The 15,534-nt window shown below is 34.5% G+C and overlaps 1 protein-coding gene across 2 annotated transcripts in view; it reads right to left on the reverse strand.

Moving 5' to 3' along the window:
- LOC145292064 (uncharacterized) overlaps positions 1-15,534 on the reverse strand; it is a 155,307-nt gene that overhangs the window by 7,138 nt on the left and 132,635 nt on the right. For both annotated transcript variants that reach the window (XM_080138115.1, XM_080138114.1), the window contains exon 3: positions 11,610-12,128. In XM_080138115.1, the coding sequence (XP_079994241.1) occupies positions 11,610-12,128 (519 nt within the window). The remainder of the gene's footprint in view (positions 1-11,609; positions 12,129-15,534) is intronic.

Consider the following 15,534-nt stretch of genomic DNA (forward strand, 5'->3'; position numbering starts at 1 on the left):
GATTTAGGTTTTGATTTCGATTGTAGCTGATGGCACTCAAAAACTTTTGAAAGCACTACTATATATTGTATATAATATAATAATCATTAGCGAATTGGTTCTATAATATAAATACGGAATGTGCATAAATTAAAATATAATATTTAGGCGGGCGGCCTGCTAATAAATAATGAAATAAAACAAAAGTATATTTATTCGAAATAGGCACGCATTTCCGTCGTGAATTTTTGGCGAACTTGATCATGTATTTTTGGAAATAAGATAACGTTAGTCCATTTAACATGTTCTATGTTACAGATTTAGGCACATCTGCAGAGTTGGGACTTATCAGATTATTCAGAAGTATATAAAGAGGGTATATTGTATTTAAAATTTAACGATTTTATTAAAAAAAAAATAAACTACAACAAAAACAGAAAAAATAATAAACTACAACAAAAACAGAAAAAATAATAAACTACAACAAAAACAGAAAAAAGAATAAACTATAACAAAAACAGAAAAAAGAATAAACTATAACAAAAACAGAAAAAAGAATAAACTACAACAAAAACAGAAAAAGAACAAAAACAGAAAAAAGACAACAAACAGAAAAGAAAATCAAAAAACAGAAAAAGAACAAAAGCAAAATGAACAGACAAAAACAGAAAAAGATAAACACCAAAATCAAAAAGAAAAAACAGGAAAAATATAAACTAAAATCAAGAAAAGCACATCAAATGCAGAAGAAGAACAAACAGCAAAAACAGTAAAACCAACCAACAAACATAACAAAAAAACGAAAATACAATAATAAAAACAGAAATACAAAGAAAAAAAAACAATCAGAAAAACAATCAACAACAAAATCAGAAACACAAAAAAAGACAAACAACAACAAACTGAAAAACAATAAAAACTGAACAAACAACAACCATAAGCAGAAAAATAACAAAGACAAAAAAAAGGACAAATAGTAACAGAAAAATAACAGACAAAAAGGACAAATAGAAACAGAAAAATAACAGACAAAAAAAGGACAAATAGAAACAGAAAAATAACAGACAAAAAAGGACAAATAGAAACAGAAAAATAACAAAGACAAAAAAAGGACAAATAGAAACAGAAAAATAACAAAGACCAAAAAAGGACAAATAGAAACAGAAAAATAACAAAGACAAAAAAGGACAAATAGAAACAGAAAAATAACAAAGACAAAAAAGGACAAATAGAAACAGAAAAATAACAAAGACAAAAAAGGACAAATAGAAACAGAAAAATAACAAAGACAAAAAAAGGACAAATAGAAACAGAAAAATAACAAAGACAAAAAAGGACAAATAGAAACAGAAAAATAACAAAGACAAAAAAGGGACAAATAGAAACAGAAAAAGAACAAAAACTGAAAATAGAGAAACAAAAACAAAAACTAGATAAAATAAACCCACAAATATATATAATAAATAAAATATCTAGAGTGAGTGACAATGATAAATAAAGAGTGCGTGAGAAAGAGTAAGAGCGTGTGCTAAAGTGATGGATAGAGAGATAAGAAAAAAAGAGAATGTAAGAGTGAGAAAGAAGAGTGTTAGAAGAGGAAATTAGAGAGCGATAAGTAGAATGCAAGAGTGTGTGTGAATGACATATATATGAGAGAGAGAGAGAGAGAGAGAGAGAGAGAGAGAGAGAGAGAGAGAGAGAGAGAGAGAGAGAAAGAGAGAGAGATCAACTGCAGCATATGTTGTCGCCCTTATTACTCCTTTATTAACGTAAAATACCATTCTGCCAGTCTTGGTAAAAAAATAAATAATTAAAGAATGTACTTTAAAAAATTATATAAAAAGGGATAATTCTGCGAAATTCAGGGACTTGTTTTTGTGTGTGTGTTTAAGAAGTAAACAAGAATCTATTACTTGTACTGCTAATAACAAAAAATTCTGATTTTTTTAAAATTACATTTTGATAGAAAAAAATCTAATGAACGAAAATGAAGACATTTGCAAACTATTGCCATTTTAAAGCAATTCTTTTTTGCAAAAATTCGAATTTGTTTCTGCACGCATGAAAAATGCCTTGAAAAAATTCAATGAACCAACCTTAATTAGATCAGAATGAGTGAGTAATTAACTAAAGATATGTAACGGACTAATGAGGATAACGATTAAGTTTAATTGGTGAATTCAGTTTCTTTTGTTACGTTTTCTGGTATACGATATTCCGTTTGCCCAATGTCTCTTGAATTTTGTCGAACACTAATAAAACGTTGGCATTCTTCTGCAATGTGTTAATACATAGGAAAGATAAAAAAAAAAGACGAGAATGCCAGCCTCTTTTTATGCCTGCGTCGTAAAAGACCGGTGCGCGCTTTCCCATTCACATCTCTGTCGCCACTCTGAAATCTAACTGTGCAGACATCAACTGCATCAGCTTCGTAAACTTTCAATAACCACTGGTGAATGTTGATTGGCTCATTTTTTTTGCATGGAGAAACTCAGTGACGTATTTCTGCTTGTGACGCACGTCCATGACAGGGTTGCTTTCTGGGTGTCTCACACCATCACTGTCTGCAGCAGAGAGCTTAAACATTCAACTTATGAATGCATGAGTTTAGTCATTATGAAACTCGGTTGACAATCCCCTCGGATCAATTCAGTCGGAATAAAAAATAGGAGGAATTACCTTTGAGACGTCCCACGTAAATAAGACGCAATACCATATAACAAATAATATACATATTTTGTTTGTAAACGGCAATATAAATGAACCTAAACATTTCTTAATCCACGAAACGATATGAAATCCAATTTATAAAACTAATTATATATAAGTGTTTTTAGAGGGCGAAATTTAAATCATGGATTACAATAGAAAAATGCTAGCATGAAAAGTAATATGGTTAAGCTTAAACATGGAAAGTAAAGGACTAGTTAAAACTGGAAAAGAAAAGAACAAGATATTCTAGTAAAAAATGTAATATATAACTTAAATATTGCCGTATTAAGGATTGATTATATGTTATAAATTGAATTAAAAACATTCTTAATGCTGCAATATTTTAAGTTATAAATTTATTATATTTTTACTAGAATATCTTGTCCTTTTCTTTTCCAGTTTTAACAACTAGTTCTTTACTTTTCCATGTTTAAGCTAAACCATATTAGTTTTCATGCTCGAATTTTTCTATTGTAATCCATGATTTTTCCAGTAAATTCGCTTGTTTCTTGTTTAATTTCAGTCTTATTCTTTTTGCCCCCATAAACATAACATACACATATGTAATAACAATGTACCGCACTCGTCACCTTTCAATAAAATCCCCCAATTATATCCCTTTCATTCTCTGTGTTTACTTGTCCCTTCTCTTTTCGCGAGTCCAGTGAATTGGCAGCAACAACAGTCGCTGAAGCGACGTGGTTGCTATGGAAACGTATCGAGGTGAGCGACGTTTTTTATGATCATAAAAATGTCGCTCACCTCCTTGCATGTTTACGATTTTGAACACCAGTAAATTCATCATAACTTGTTTTACTGAACGAAAATTAAAAAAAAAAATAATTCACAATATAGCCAAGAAGGTGATCCATAAACTGAAATAATTGTTTGAAATTTAGTCGAAAAATAAGTGAACAGTGAAGGTTTAAAGTGGTTCTAAATGACTAAAACTGCCACTTAACCATATATTCAAATACGGCAGTGTTTGAATGATAAACTATATAAAACTATTTTTATTATGAAAACGTGATTTATTCCACGGATTAATTTTTTTTTTCATTTGTAATTTAAATTTTCATTCTATCTGCAGCTTTGGTTTCTTCGAGACTAAGGTTAATAGGGATCTCCTGTCTTAGCGATAACCATCTTACGTTTTTATTAGCTCCTTACATCAAGTGGCTTCATGCTTTGTCTCGAGCAATTTGCATAAAATATAATTTCAAACAAATGTTTCCGGGGCTTGGGCGTATATATTGTAATCTAGAGGCCCAATTTTCACAAGATCTACGCATTAAATTACACTGTATTCCGGCAAGGTATCGAATGTTGTCTTCCAAGTGGTCTATTATGTCTGGTTTATCAGTGTAGACGTGGGACTTTACATATCCCCAAAGGAAATAATCTAATAAAGTTAAATCGCACGAACGAGGTGGCCAATTGATGAGTCCCTTTCGTGAAATTGCTCGTTGATCGAATGTTTCTCTCATAAATTGATCGCATCATTTGCAATTTGCAAACGTTGCCCGGATGTCAGTATCTTGATGATTAATTGCCAAACCAAGTTGAACATAGGATAACCGATAGTTGCCAAATCAGCAATTAAATAAAATAGATTTATCAATGAAAAAATTCAATGTTCACTGGCTCTAAAAATAACCTATATATAAATATATTACATATGGATACTTATAAATAGGCATTAGTCTCATTTAACTAATACTGAATGAGAGACACCTCCCTTTCTCAGAATGCAAGATTCCTACTAGGAATATTGTGAATACTGATGTGTGTGTGTGTTCCCCATTATTGCTCTATTTTATTACTTAACCAATACCTATATCGGCGTGTGAGAGTGAAAGAAAACGGAACGGAAACGAGAAAAAACTAAAATACAAATGTTAGAAAGAAAAATAGAAGAAAAAGAAAAGGGGAAAGAAAAGAAAACAGGGGAAAATAGAAATGAAGATATGCGAATAAAGAAGACAGAAATGAAGGAAAAGAAAGAAGGAAAAAAAAGAAATGAGAAATCAAAACTAATAGAAAACGAAGATGGTAGAAAAGTGTAGAATGATGAGAGAGGGATGAATGCAGGAAACACAGAGAGAGAGAGAGAGAGAGAGAGAGAGAGAGAGAGAGAGAGAGAGAGAGAGAGAAATAGGAATAGAAATGCAAAGAAAGAACAATAATGACAGAGAGGGCGAGGGAATACGAAGGGGAAAGGAAAGTAATAGAGCGCGAAATGGCATGAAAAAGAGAAATGGACGTGAAAGGAAGCGAATGAGAATACGGGATGAGAAAGGCAAAGCGATCAGAGAGAGAGAGAGAGAGAGGCAGGAAAAGTATTCAAGTCTGCTCAGTCTGATTATCAGACCGGATGTCGAGTTTCCAGTTGCTGCTAAAATCTGACGCCCAATAATGCTCGTAGATTTTGTTGATTTTTTAAAATTAAACTGAAATAGAAACTAACAAATAAAAAAACACAGCAAAAAAAAAAAAAGAAATTCTAGCAGTAAATTAGCATATTAACGTAAGATTTAGAATTTGTTGCCAGAGAGAGAGAGAGAGAGAGGGAGAGGGAGAGAGAGGGAGAGGGAGAGAGAGAGAGAGAGAGAGGGAGAGAATATCTGAATATGGTCAGGAAACCAGAGAAAATGAAATAAAACGCTCCCAAGTGCTGGCTAACACATGTGGATATGAAAAAAACAATGAAACATATACGCATATGTACGCACATACATATACATCCATTTACACACACATACATGTGTGAAAAACGTTTACATTAAAATATAATCCCGTCATACACACAAAGCACTTTTACAAAGAAATATGACGTCACATCATATATTTATTTACCTCAGCTGCAGGAGGTTAGACAACATCAGTTAAGTTTTTGAAAAGCCAGTGCACGCTTATAAAGATGCTTAGCTGCCCTGTTCCCATCGGTATTCTCCGGCAGAGCCGCCTCAAGCGATTAACAATACACTAACCTCTTTTAATAGAGAAAGTAAAGCCTGGGAGAATGGATTTCTTAGAACTGAACAGAATCATGCCGTAGACCGACAACCACAAAGCCACCGCTGAAATGGATGTCGGTGGCGTATGACTGCATTAGTGCATGCTGCATAAACTTTGATTCTTTTGCAGGTGAACTGATAGGCGAGGAAATAGCCTTACAAACCAGTTAACGTTGCTAAGCGATAAGGTATCGTTGGACGTTGTCAGCGACTAAAGAAGCTTCGAGGCTGATTAAGGCCAGGCCAGGGACGGGCAATACGCGTGGATGGGTTAAACTCAACCATTTCCTTTGAAAGCTGGGTGAGTTAAGGGGACTAATGTGATCCAACCACCTGTGATAGTCGAAAATTACATCAGTAACGGCCGAGTTAGAGCTTTTTATAATGTAAACAATCTCACAACAATCGGTGATCTTGCTGATCCAAATTATTTGGTTCGTGACGCAAAATACAAGAAAGAAAATAACTTCGGGAATGAGGAAACTGATAACATTAATAATATTGTTTTGTGACGGGAAACGTTACATGCTGTCGAATAGTATCGACTTGTCTTGGATGTAACCTTGTGTTCAAGGTTTAGGAAAATTATTTAATATGTACAAGTAATTTAGCGAATTTAACCAATCAGTGCGAATCCAATTTTGACATACTGAAGATGGATTGGTTGAATGCAAAATCAGACTTCTCAAACCCACGCCACCCCTCCCCTTTAAAATGGTGCGTGGAGCGTTATTTTGTGAGTCAAGTCAGTCAGTAAAGTCAAGTCAGTCGAATCCGGTTGAAGTTGAGAGACGAACTTGTCTACCCCTCCACCTACGCTACACCTCCTGTTCACTGACTGTCAGATGTAGGGAAGGGAGAGAAAACAATCAATTGTCGGAAAAATATTCCGCTTGAGACACTGAGCAGACTGCTTGTTGAAAAATACAAAAAAAAGAAAAGACATTGCATATGTATTTTCCTCATTTTTATGACTGTAAAATAACATTTTTGTAATCAGAATTTAATAAATTAATAATCAATCTTTATAAAAGGAAACCCAAAGATTTACAACCGGAGTAAATTATTTGTTGCGTCCAGAATTCGTGACTAACTCACAAACGAATGATACCAATTGGAGTTAATATCTTTCAGGAGACAGCAAGCATGAAGAGAAGAGCAGTCAACCCAGCGCCTGCAAACTACGGCTCCGACACGCGTATACAATGGAGACGGAGTTGTTCATTGTTTTCTTTAATTATTTTTATTCTTTATTTCTGTCCTTTTTACTGCGAGCTACAGTAGGAGCAAGGAATAAAGAAATCATACATCAAACCCATCATCGTATAAGCGACCGAAACCACCTATTGCTACACCTATGTACCAGTGAACACAAGGGTCTTCGCCGTGTTATATTGGTGCTTTCGTGACCGGGACGTGACCCTTGGAAATTCCATAACGGTGCGCCACCATGTTATATTGGTCCGGTTTGACCAGGAGAAACAGAAATCTTCATCGTGTTTTATATATATATATATATATAAAACGAGAGATATAGGAGTGATGCTAAAGTCAAAAAGAGCAATAAATATTAAGAGAGATATAACGATAGGAGAGAGAGAGGAGAGAGAGAGAGAGAGAGAGAGACGCGCGCGTGTGTGTGTGTGTAGCGCAAAAAGACAATCGAAAATCAATTAAATAGAAACGAACATGCATGTTTGGATTGCAAGCTTGAGAGTATGCGCAATGAAGCTTTTAAAAGTTGAGTAAATTACAAGCGGAAGTTTGGTTCCTAGCACCGGAAGAGGACTAATAATCAGTTTGCATAAACAAAAGAATACTACTACTCCTACTAAAAAAGAGAAATGAATAATAAGTAAAGAAGGAAAAGATCAGTTTCTAAAATCATTTTCCAAGACGACATTGGAAGCATCTCATTAGTTTTTTGTATGTTTTCACGGGTTTCAGAGCGAAGCTGTTCGTGTCAGACGGTAAAATAACACAGGAGATTTAGGCGTTAGCGGGTACAAATATTACCACCCACGGCGCGGCCCACATAACGAACAAAGACTTTGCCGGATCAAAAACGCGTCCGATTATATTAATTGATGGATTTATCGTTAAATATCAACTAAAATTGTACTTTATATTTTTATGTGGATGGAAAGAAAGAAAAGGATGAAAAATATAAGAACGTAAAAGAAAGTTGTAAGAGAAAAAAAAAGAAGAAAATGTATGTAAGAAGGAAAAAGAAATGAAGCAGAGAAAGAAAATGAAACAGATTGAATGAGGGAAAAGGAACACAGAGTGAAAAAACAGAAATGACAGAAATGGAAACGGCAGAAAAGAGAAAACGAAATGTAGAAAAAAAGAAAAAGGAAGAAACAAATAATAGAAAAACATTTTTTAAAAAGTAAAGAAAAGATGTGCAAATGAACAAAAATAGGGAAACAGGAAACTAGAGAAAAAGGAAGGAATAGAAAACTCAGAAAACGGAGAGATGAAATAAAAAAAAAGGAAAAGAGAAAAAAAAAAATAAAAAACGGAGAAGAGAAAAAAAAAATAAAAAACGGAGAAGAGAAAAAAAAACAAAAACGGGGAAGAGAAAAGAACAAAAAAAAGGGGGAAGAGAAAAGAACAAAAAAAAGGGGGAAGAGAAAAGAACAAAAAAAAGGGGGAAGAGAAAAGAACAAAAAAAAGGGGGAAGAGAAAAGAACAAAAAAAAGGGGGAAGAGAAAAGAACAAAAAAAAGGGGGAAGAGAAAAGAACAAAAAAAAGGGGGAAGAGAAAAGAACAAAAAAAAGGGGGAAGAGAAAAGAACAAAAAAAAGGGGGAAGAGAAAAGAACAAAAAAAAGGGGGAAGAGAAAAGAACAAAAAAAAAGGGGGAAGAGAAAAGAAAAAAAAGGGGGGGAAGAGAAAAGAAAAAAACGGGGAAGAGAAAAGAACAAAAACGGGGAAGAGAAAAGAAAAAAAACGGGGAAGAGAAAAGAACAAAAACGGGGAAGAGAAAAGAAAAAAAAACGGGGAAGAGAAAAGAAAAAAAAAACGGGGAAGAGAAAAGAAAAAAAAACGGGGAAGAGAAAAGAAAAAAAAAGGGGGAAGAGAAAAGAAAAAAAAAACGGGGAAGAGAAAAGAAAAAAAACGGGGAAGAGAAAAGAAAAAAAAACGGGGAAGAGAAAAGAACAAAAACGGGGAAGAGAAAAGAACAAAAACGGGGAAGAGAAAAGAAAAAAAACGGGGAAGAGAAAAGAAAAAAAACGGGGAAGAGAAGAGAAAAGAAAAAAAACGGGGAAGAGAAAAGAAAAAAAACGGGGAAGAGAAAAGAAAAAAAACGGGGAAGAGAAAAGAAAAAAAACGGGGAAGAGAAAAGAAAAAAAACGGGGAAGAGAAAAGAAAAAAACGGGGAAGAGAAAAGAAAAAAAACGGGGAAGAGAAAAGAACAAAAACGGGGAAGAGAAAAGAACAAAACGGGGAAGAGAAAAGAACAAAACGGGGAAGAGAAAAGAACAAAACGGGGAAGAGAAAAGAAAAAAAAACGTGGAAGAGAAAAGAAAAAAAAAACAGGGAAGAGAAAAGAAAAAAAAAGGGGGAAGAGAAAAGAAAAAAAAAAGGGGAAGAGAAAAGAAAAAAAAAGGGGGAAGAGAAAAGAAAAAAAAAGGGGGAAGAGAAAAGAAAAAAAAAGGGGGAAGAGAAAAGAAAAAAAAAGGGGGAAGAGAAAAGAAAAAAAAAGGGGGAAGAGAAAAAAAAAGGGGGAAGAGAAAAGAAAAAAAAAGGGGGAAGAGAAAAGAAAAAAAAAGGGGGTAGAGAAAAGAAAAAAAAAAGGGGGAAGAGAAAAAAAAGGGGGAAGAGAAAAGAAAAAAAAAGGGGGAAGAGAAAAGAAAAAAAAAGGGGGAAGAGAAAAGAAAAAAAAAGGGGGAAGAGAAAAGAAAAAAAAAGGGGGAAGAGAAAAGAAAAAAAAGGGGGAAGAGAAAAGAAAAAAAAGGGGGAAGAGAAAAGAACAAAAACGGGGAAGAGAAAAGAACAAAAACGGGGAAGAGAAAAGAACAAAAACGGGGAAGAGAAAAGAACAAAAACGGGGAAGAGAAAAGAACAAAAACGGGGAAGAGAAAAGAACAAAAACGGGGAAGAGAAAAGAACAAAAACGGGGAAGAGAAAAGAACAAAAACGGGGAAGAGAAAAGAACAAAAACGGGGAAGAGAAAAGAACAAAAACGGGGAAGAGAAAAGAAAAAAAAGGGGGAAGAGAAAAGAAAAAAAAAGGGGGAAGAGAAAAGAACAAAACGGGGAAGAGAAAAGAACAAAACGGGGAAGAGAAAAGAACAAAACGGGGAAGAGAAAAGAACAAAAAACGGGGAAGAGAAAAGAACAAAAAACGGGGAAGAGAAAAGAACAAAAAACGGGGAAGAGAAAAGAACAAAAAACGGGGAAGAGAAAAGAACAAAAAACGGGGAAGAGAAAAGAACAAAAAACGGGGAAGAGAAAAGAACAAAAAACGGGGAAGAGAAAAGAACAAAAAACGGGGAAGAGAAAAGAACAAAAAACGGGGAAGAGAAAAGAACAAAAAACGGGGAAGAGAAAAGAACAAAAACGGGGAAGAGAAAAGAAAAAAAACGGGGAAGAGAAAAGAACAAAAACGGGGAAGAGAAAAGAACAAAAACGGGGAAGAGAAAAGAACAAAAACGGGGAAGAGAAAAGAACAAAAACGGGGAAGAGAAAAGAACAAAACGGGGAAGAGAAAAGAACAAAAACGGGGAAGAGAAAAGAACAAAAACGGGGAAGAGAAAAGAACAAAAAAAAACGGGGAAGAGAAAAGAAAAAAAAAAACGGGGAAGAGAAAAGAAAAAAAAAACGGGGAAGAGAAAAGAAAAAAAAACGGGGAAGAGAAAAGAACAAAAACGGGGAAGAGAAAAGAACAAAAACGGGGAAGAGAAAAGAACAAAAACGGGGAAGAGAAAAGAACAAAAACGGGGAAGAGAAAAGAACAAAAACGGGGAAGAGAAAAGAACAAAAACGGGGAAGAGAAAAGAACAAAAACGGGGAAGAGAAAAGAACAAAAACGGGGAAGAGAAAAGAACAAAAAACGGGGAAGAGAAAAGAACAAAAAACGGGGAAGAGAAAAGAACAAAAAACGGGGAAGAGAAAAGAACAAAAAACAGGGAAGAGAAAAGAAAAAAAACGGGGAAGAGAAAAGAAAAAAAAAACGGGGAAGAGAAAAGAAAAAAAAACGGGGAAGAGAAAAGAAAAAAAACGGGGCAGAGAAAAGAAAAAAACAAAGAGAAAAGAAAAAACGGGGAAGAGAAAAGAAAAAAACAAAGAGAAAAGAAAAAACGAAGAGAAAAGAAAAAACGAAGAGAAAAGAAAAAACGAAGAGAAAAGAAAAAACGAAAGAAGAGAAAAGATAAAACGGGGAATGCAAAGAAAACGGAGATAAAAAAAAGGCCGAAACAAACCAGGAAGATTAAAGAAAAAGCAAAAGAAAAAAAGGAGAATAAAATAAAAAAGGAAATGAAAGACAATAGAAAAAAATAAAACGAAGAAAAGAAATAAAGAAAAGGCGAGACGATAGAAACAGGAGGCGAAAGAAAGTGAAAGGAAAGAGAAACGAAAGATGGGACTTACGTAAAACAAGAGAAACGAAAGGTAATGAAAGAAAGAAAATGAAGTAGCAAATCAAAGAAAGAAAACGAAAATTGAGAAAATAGAAGGAAGTGCAAAAAGGGGGGTGGCGACAAAAATGGGTTGAGCAAAAAGTGAAGGAAAAAAAGTGCGATAGAAAGAAAACGATAGACGGAAAGCAAAAGGAGACGAAATAAAATTATAAACAAAAAGATAAAAGTAAGAAACAAAGAAAAACAAATAAAAAAAGACGGACATACAACAACAAAAAATGGTAGCTAGAAAAAGAATAGATATTTTTCTCACCAGTAAGGACTGGCTCCATGTTAGCATGCGATTGGTATTCAACAATTCGCCTTGCAGTCGTCGGTAAATCTGCGGCCGATTTACCGGATATGTCACAATGCTGACCAGCCATCGAGTTAAACGGCACGGAAGCCGAGCGCATAGCAGCGGCTATCGCCGGTTGAGTGGCCGTAGCGGGATGGTGCGGCACAATCAACGAGTTATACTGTCCATGCGCACTGCCGAATCGACTTGAAGCGGCCGCCATCGACGGATGGCCAAACTCGTAGTGCATGTGCGGTGCGGGGTTGGGTCGGTGATACGATCCTTGCGAGTGGGGCGACAGTTGATAATGCCAGGCGGGGGGAGGGGGCACCTGGTGAAGACTGGAGATACTGTGGATGGTGGCTGAACCGAAGTAAGGATTGGAAGGATTGAATGGCAAGTGGTTAGAGTCTAAGTAGCTGCTGTGTAACGTGCTCGTTGTGTGCGGATCCCAGAACGAAGCTGGGAATTGACGTTGCGTCATCGGGCGGGATTCTAGAAGGAACAGAAAAAAAAAAAATGGGTAAGATAAAATTCAAATAGATTTAATTTATTAAAAATTAAACAAAAAATTAGATACATATAGAATACCAGGTGGATGCAAAATTTTGTCGATCTAAAAGTTTCTTGAAAATTAAACCTTTTCTAAACATCTTTATTCATAACAATAACGACTTTTACTCTATATAATGTGATTCCATCTGAGAACGAGTTTATAAATGCCCCGCTCGTAAAATTATGTAGGTTTTCACGTGAAATATGAATCCAAATCAGGTTCAATCTCTTCTTGTGATGTCGACTCATGGCAATCTGAATGGTTTTGAAATCTTTAAAAAAAAAAAAAAAAAAAAAAAAAAGGAAAAGAATAATAATCTGAGATATGCAAGTAAGGTGAATATGCAGGATGGGACAAGAATACCCAATCAGTTGCTTCTATGTGCTTTTTGCTTTTGTCGGTAGTGCTGCATGGGGATGAGCATTGCCATGATGGAAGATGACTTCCATCCTGTTGACTGAAAAAGTCGTTTTTAGGTGAGAATTTGGAGAAAAAAATATGAATGATGCTTCAAATAATCTGAACGAAAAGGTTATAAAGTAGACCTAGTGATATGTTTAAGTAATGATATTCATGAAATAAATAATCAAGATAACGCGTTGAAGTACTTATATTCATGAAATAATAATGGTGATAAATTAAAGTAATAATTATATGAATGAAACAAATAATAATGGCGACATATTAAAGTAATTATATGAATGAAATAAATAATAATGGTTACATATTAAAGTAATAATTATATGAATGAAATAAATGGTGACATATTTAAGTAACAATGATATGCCCGAAATAAATAATGGTGAACTATTTAAGTAATAATAATATTCATGAAATAAATAGTAATGATATGTTGAAGTAGTAATTATATGAATGAAAAAAAAAAAACAAGCCACACGTGCGTGGTCCCCCTCTGGTGCTGCATGTAAGATGACGTCACAAAAATTAGTGAAAAAAATTATGAATGTGAGGTGTGAAGGGCCAACGTTGCCTTCACATTTTCGTCAAGTTCCAGAAAAATCTAATCGAGTGGACAAAAGTTATGGAGTAAAAAGTTTTTTTTTCTTTTTTTTTTTTTTTGCAATTTGAGGGCATTTGTGACCCCTTTTGAGATTCTGGGAACGCTGAATCCCAGTGAAAAGGGGGAAACGGTGTAGTGTCACGCCTTAAGACATATTTGAATTTAGCAACATGGAAAACCACTATATAGACATACATATCAATTTTTTTCAGTAATATAAAAAATGTGCTCTAAAAAGGCATGTTTTTTTTAGCCCTAAAAGTCCCAAAAGAATGCTAACCAGAATTTCGCCAGGGTCACCCATACTGAATTTATATTAAGAACAATGGCCTCAACATTTTGGCTAAGTTTCAGGAAAATCTAATGGATGAATCAAACGCTATGGGGGGAAAAAAGTGACATTTTTGGTCATTTTGAGGCATTTTTGACTTCTTTCGAGCCTCTGGGGATGTCGAAACTAAGTGTAAATGGATGACGATGCAGTTTCAAGCCTTAACACGTATATTTGAGTTGACCACCATGAAAAACCACTATATAGTCAGACATATCGGGTTTTTGTTGAAAAATATGAAAAAAAGACCCACAAAAGGGGCGTTTTTAACACTAAAAGTCCTCAGAGACGCGAACCAGAATTTTGCCAGGGTCACCCATACTGTATTCATATTAAGTACAATGAGCTCCACAGTTTAGCCAGATTTCACAAAAATCTAATCGATGGATTAAAAGTTATGGGGCAAAACGTGTCATTTTTGGCCAGTTTGGGGCATTTTTAACCTCTTTAGCCCCTGGGGACGTGACGGGAATTTTCGTAAAAATATTTTTTTTACTGTGCACATCGATTTAATGAAATACAATTTGTAGCACAATTTTCAAGTAAAGCTAATGGACGGTTATCTGGCTATCGTCTGGACTAACAGACGCACGGACGCCACTAAAGACATAAATCGGGGGACCAATAATAATGGTGAGATATTTAAGTAATAACATGAATGAAATAAATAATAATGATATGTTGAAATAATAATGATATGCAGGAAATAAATTACAATGGATTAAAATGCCCTTCTATTAATCGGCAAAAGTGTTTGCATCGATCTGATAGTTATACAAAGTCTCATTCTAACATTTATTAACACAACTTTATTGGTCATCTTCGTTATTATCTAAAGGAAAGGAATTAAGAAAGTTCGTTGCTGTTGAAAGTCTGCAGGCCATTTATCTCTAGATGCAAATATCTTGTGAATAAAGGCGTGCGAGATAAAAGGAGTTTAATAGCAAAAGGTAATGTGTTCAGTGATTTGGAGAAGGAAAAAGATTTGAGAATTCATATGTTTAATAAATGGAAAAGAAAACTTTCTATAATGTAGATGTTCGTATGTTAAAGGCTTTTGTGTTTGTTAGTATGCGCGCACTTGTGTGATATTGACTAGCTGGACATGTGGAAATTCCACAGGGGACTGATTCACATGTAATTTATTGATGTTAGCAGTCTGTAGATATTTAGCGTAAATGGAGACGCTCTGATATTGTAACTACTTTGTTAAAACTGTAAAAGTATTTATCCAAGCTAGCAGGGACGCCCGACGTAGCCAGATCGTAAAATACGCTTAAATATGACATTTTAATTCTTGCAGATTTCGTATATATTATCATAGAATTAATGTTATATCGATTTCTATATAATATAAAGTTACGATTTCAAAAATAAAAAAAATATGTCTATATTACTTGAGTTCATCAGCTTGAATCGAAACCGAATCCCAAACTTATGAATATATATAACTTTAGTTCCTCAGCTATAATCGAAACCGAAACTTAAGAATTCTTGATAAAATTATTTATAAAAACATAGATTATTAAGGCGCCATCAGCTAAAATCGAAACCGAAACCAAGACTTATGAAGAATTCTTTATAAAATTATTTATTACAAGAAATTAAAGTACATAACAATTAAAAGACTCGGATGTGAGCGTGACACAGAAAATAACACACACACGCTATCGTATTAATATATAGACGTACGCGGGTTTGGCCGCCATATTGGATCCAGGAGTATTGTCGACGTCAGAACATGTGGTACGGCGGGTTTCGATTTGCATCTGAAGAGAGATTTTTTTGTTGTTCCTCATCTGAACGTTGTTGATGAGTAGGTAGCAGCGTCATCTCGCGGCTAAGAGGAAACGAAAGGCAGTGAGCGCTCCCCTTTCATTATTTTTTGCGGGGGAGGGAGTGAACTTTCATGTACATTAGATTAAGTAAGTGTATTATTTGGATTCACCGGATTACTGTTCTCATCTTGAGTGTCATTTTCATAACATTTCGG

The sequence above is a fragment of the Euprymna scolopes genome, chromosome 13, assembly GCF_053919585.1.
Source record: "Euprymna scolopes isolate OS-2025 chromosome 13, ASM5391958v1, whole genome shotgun sequence".
Taxonomy (NCBI): Eukaryota; Metazoa; Mollusca; class Cephalopoda; order Sepiida; family Sepiolidae; genus Euprymna; species Euprymna scolopes.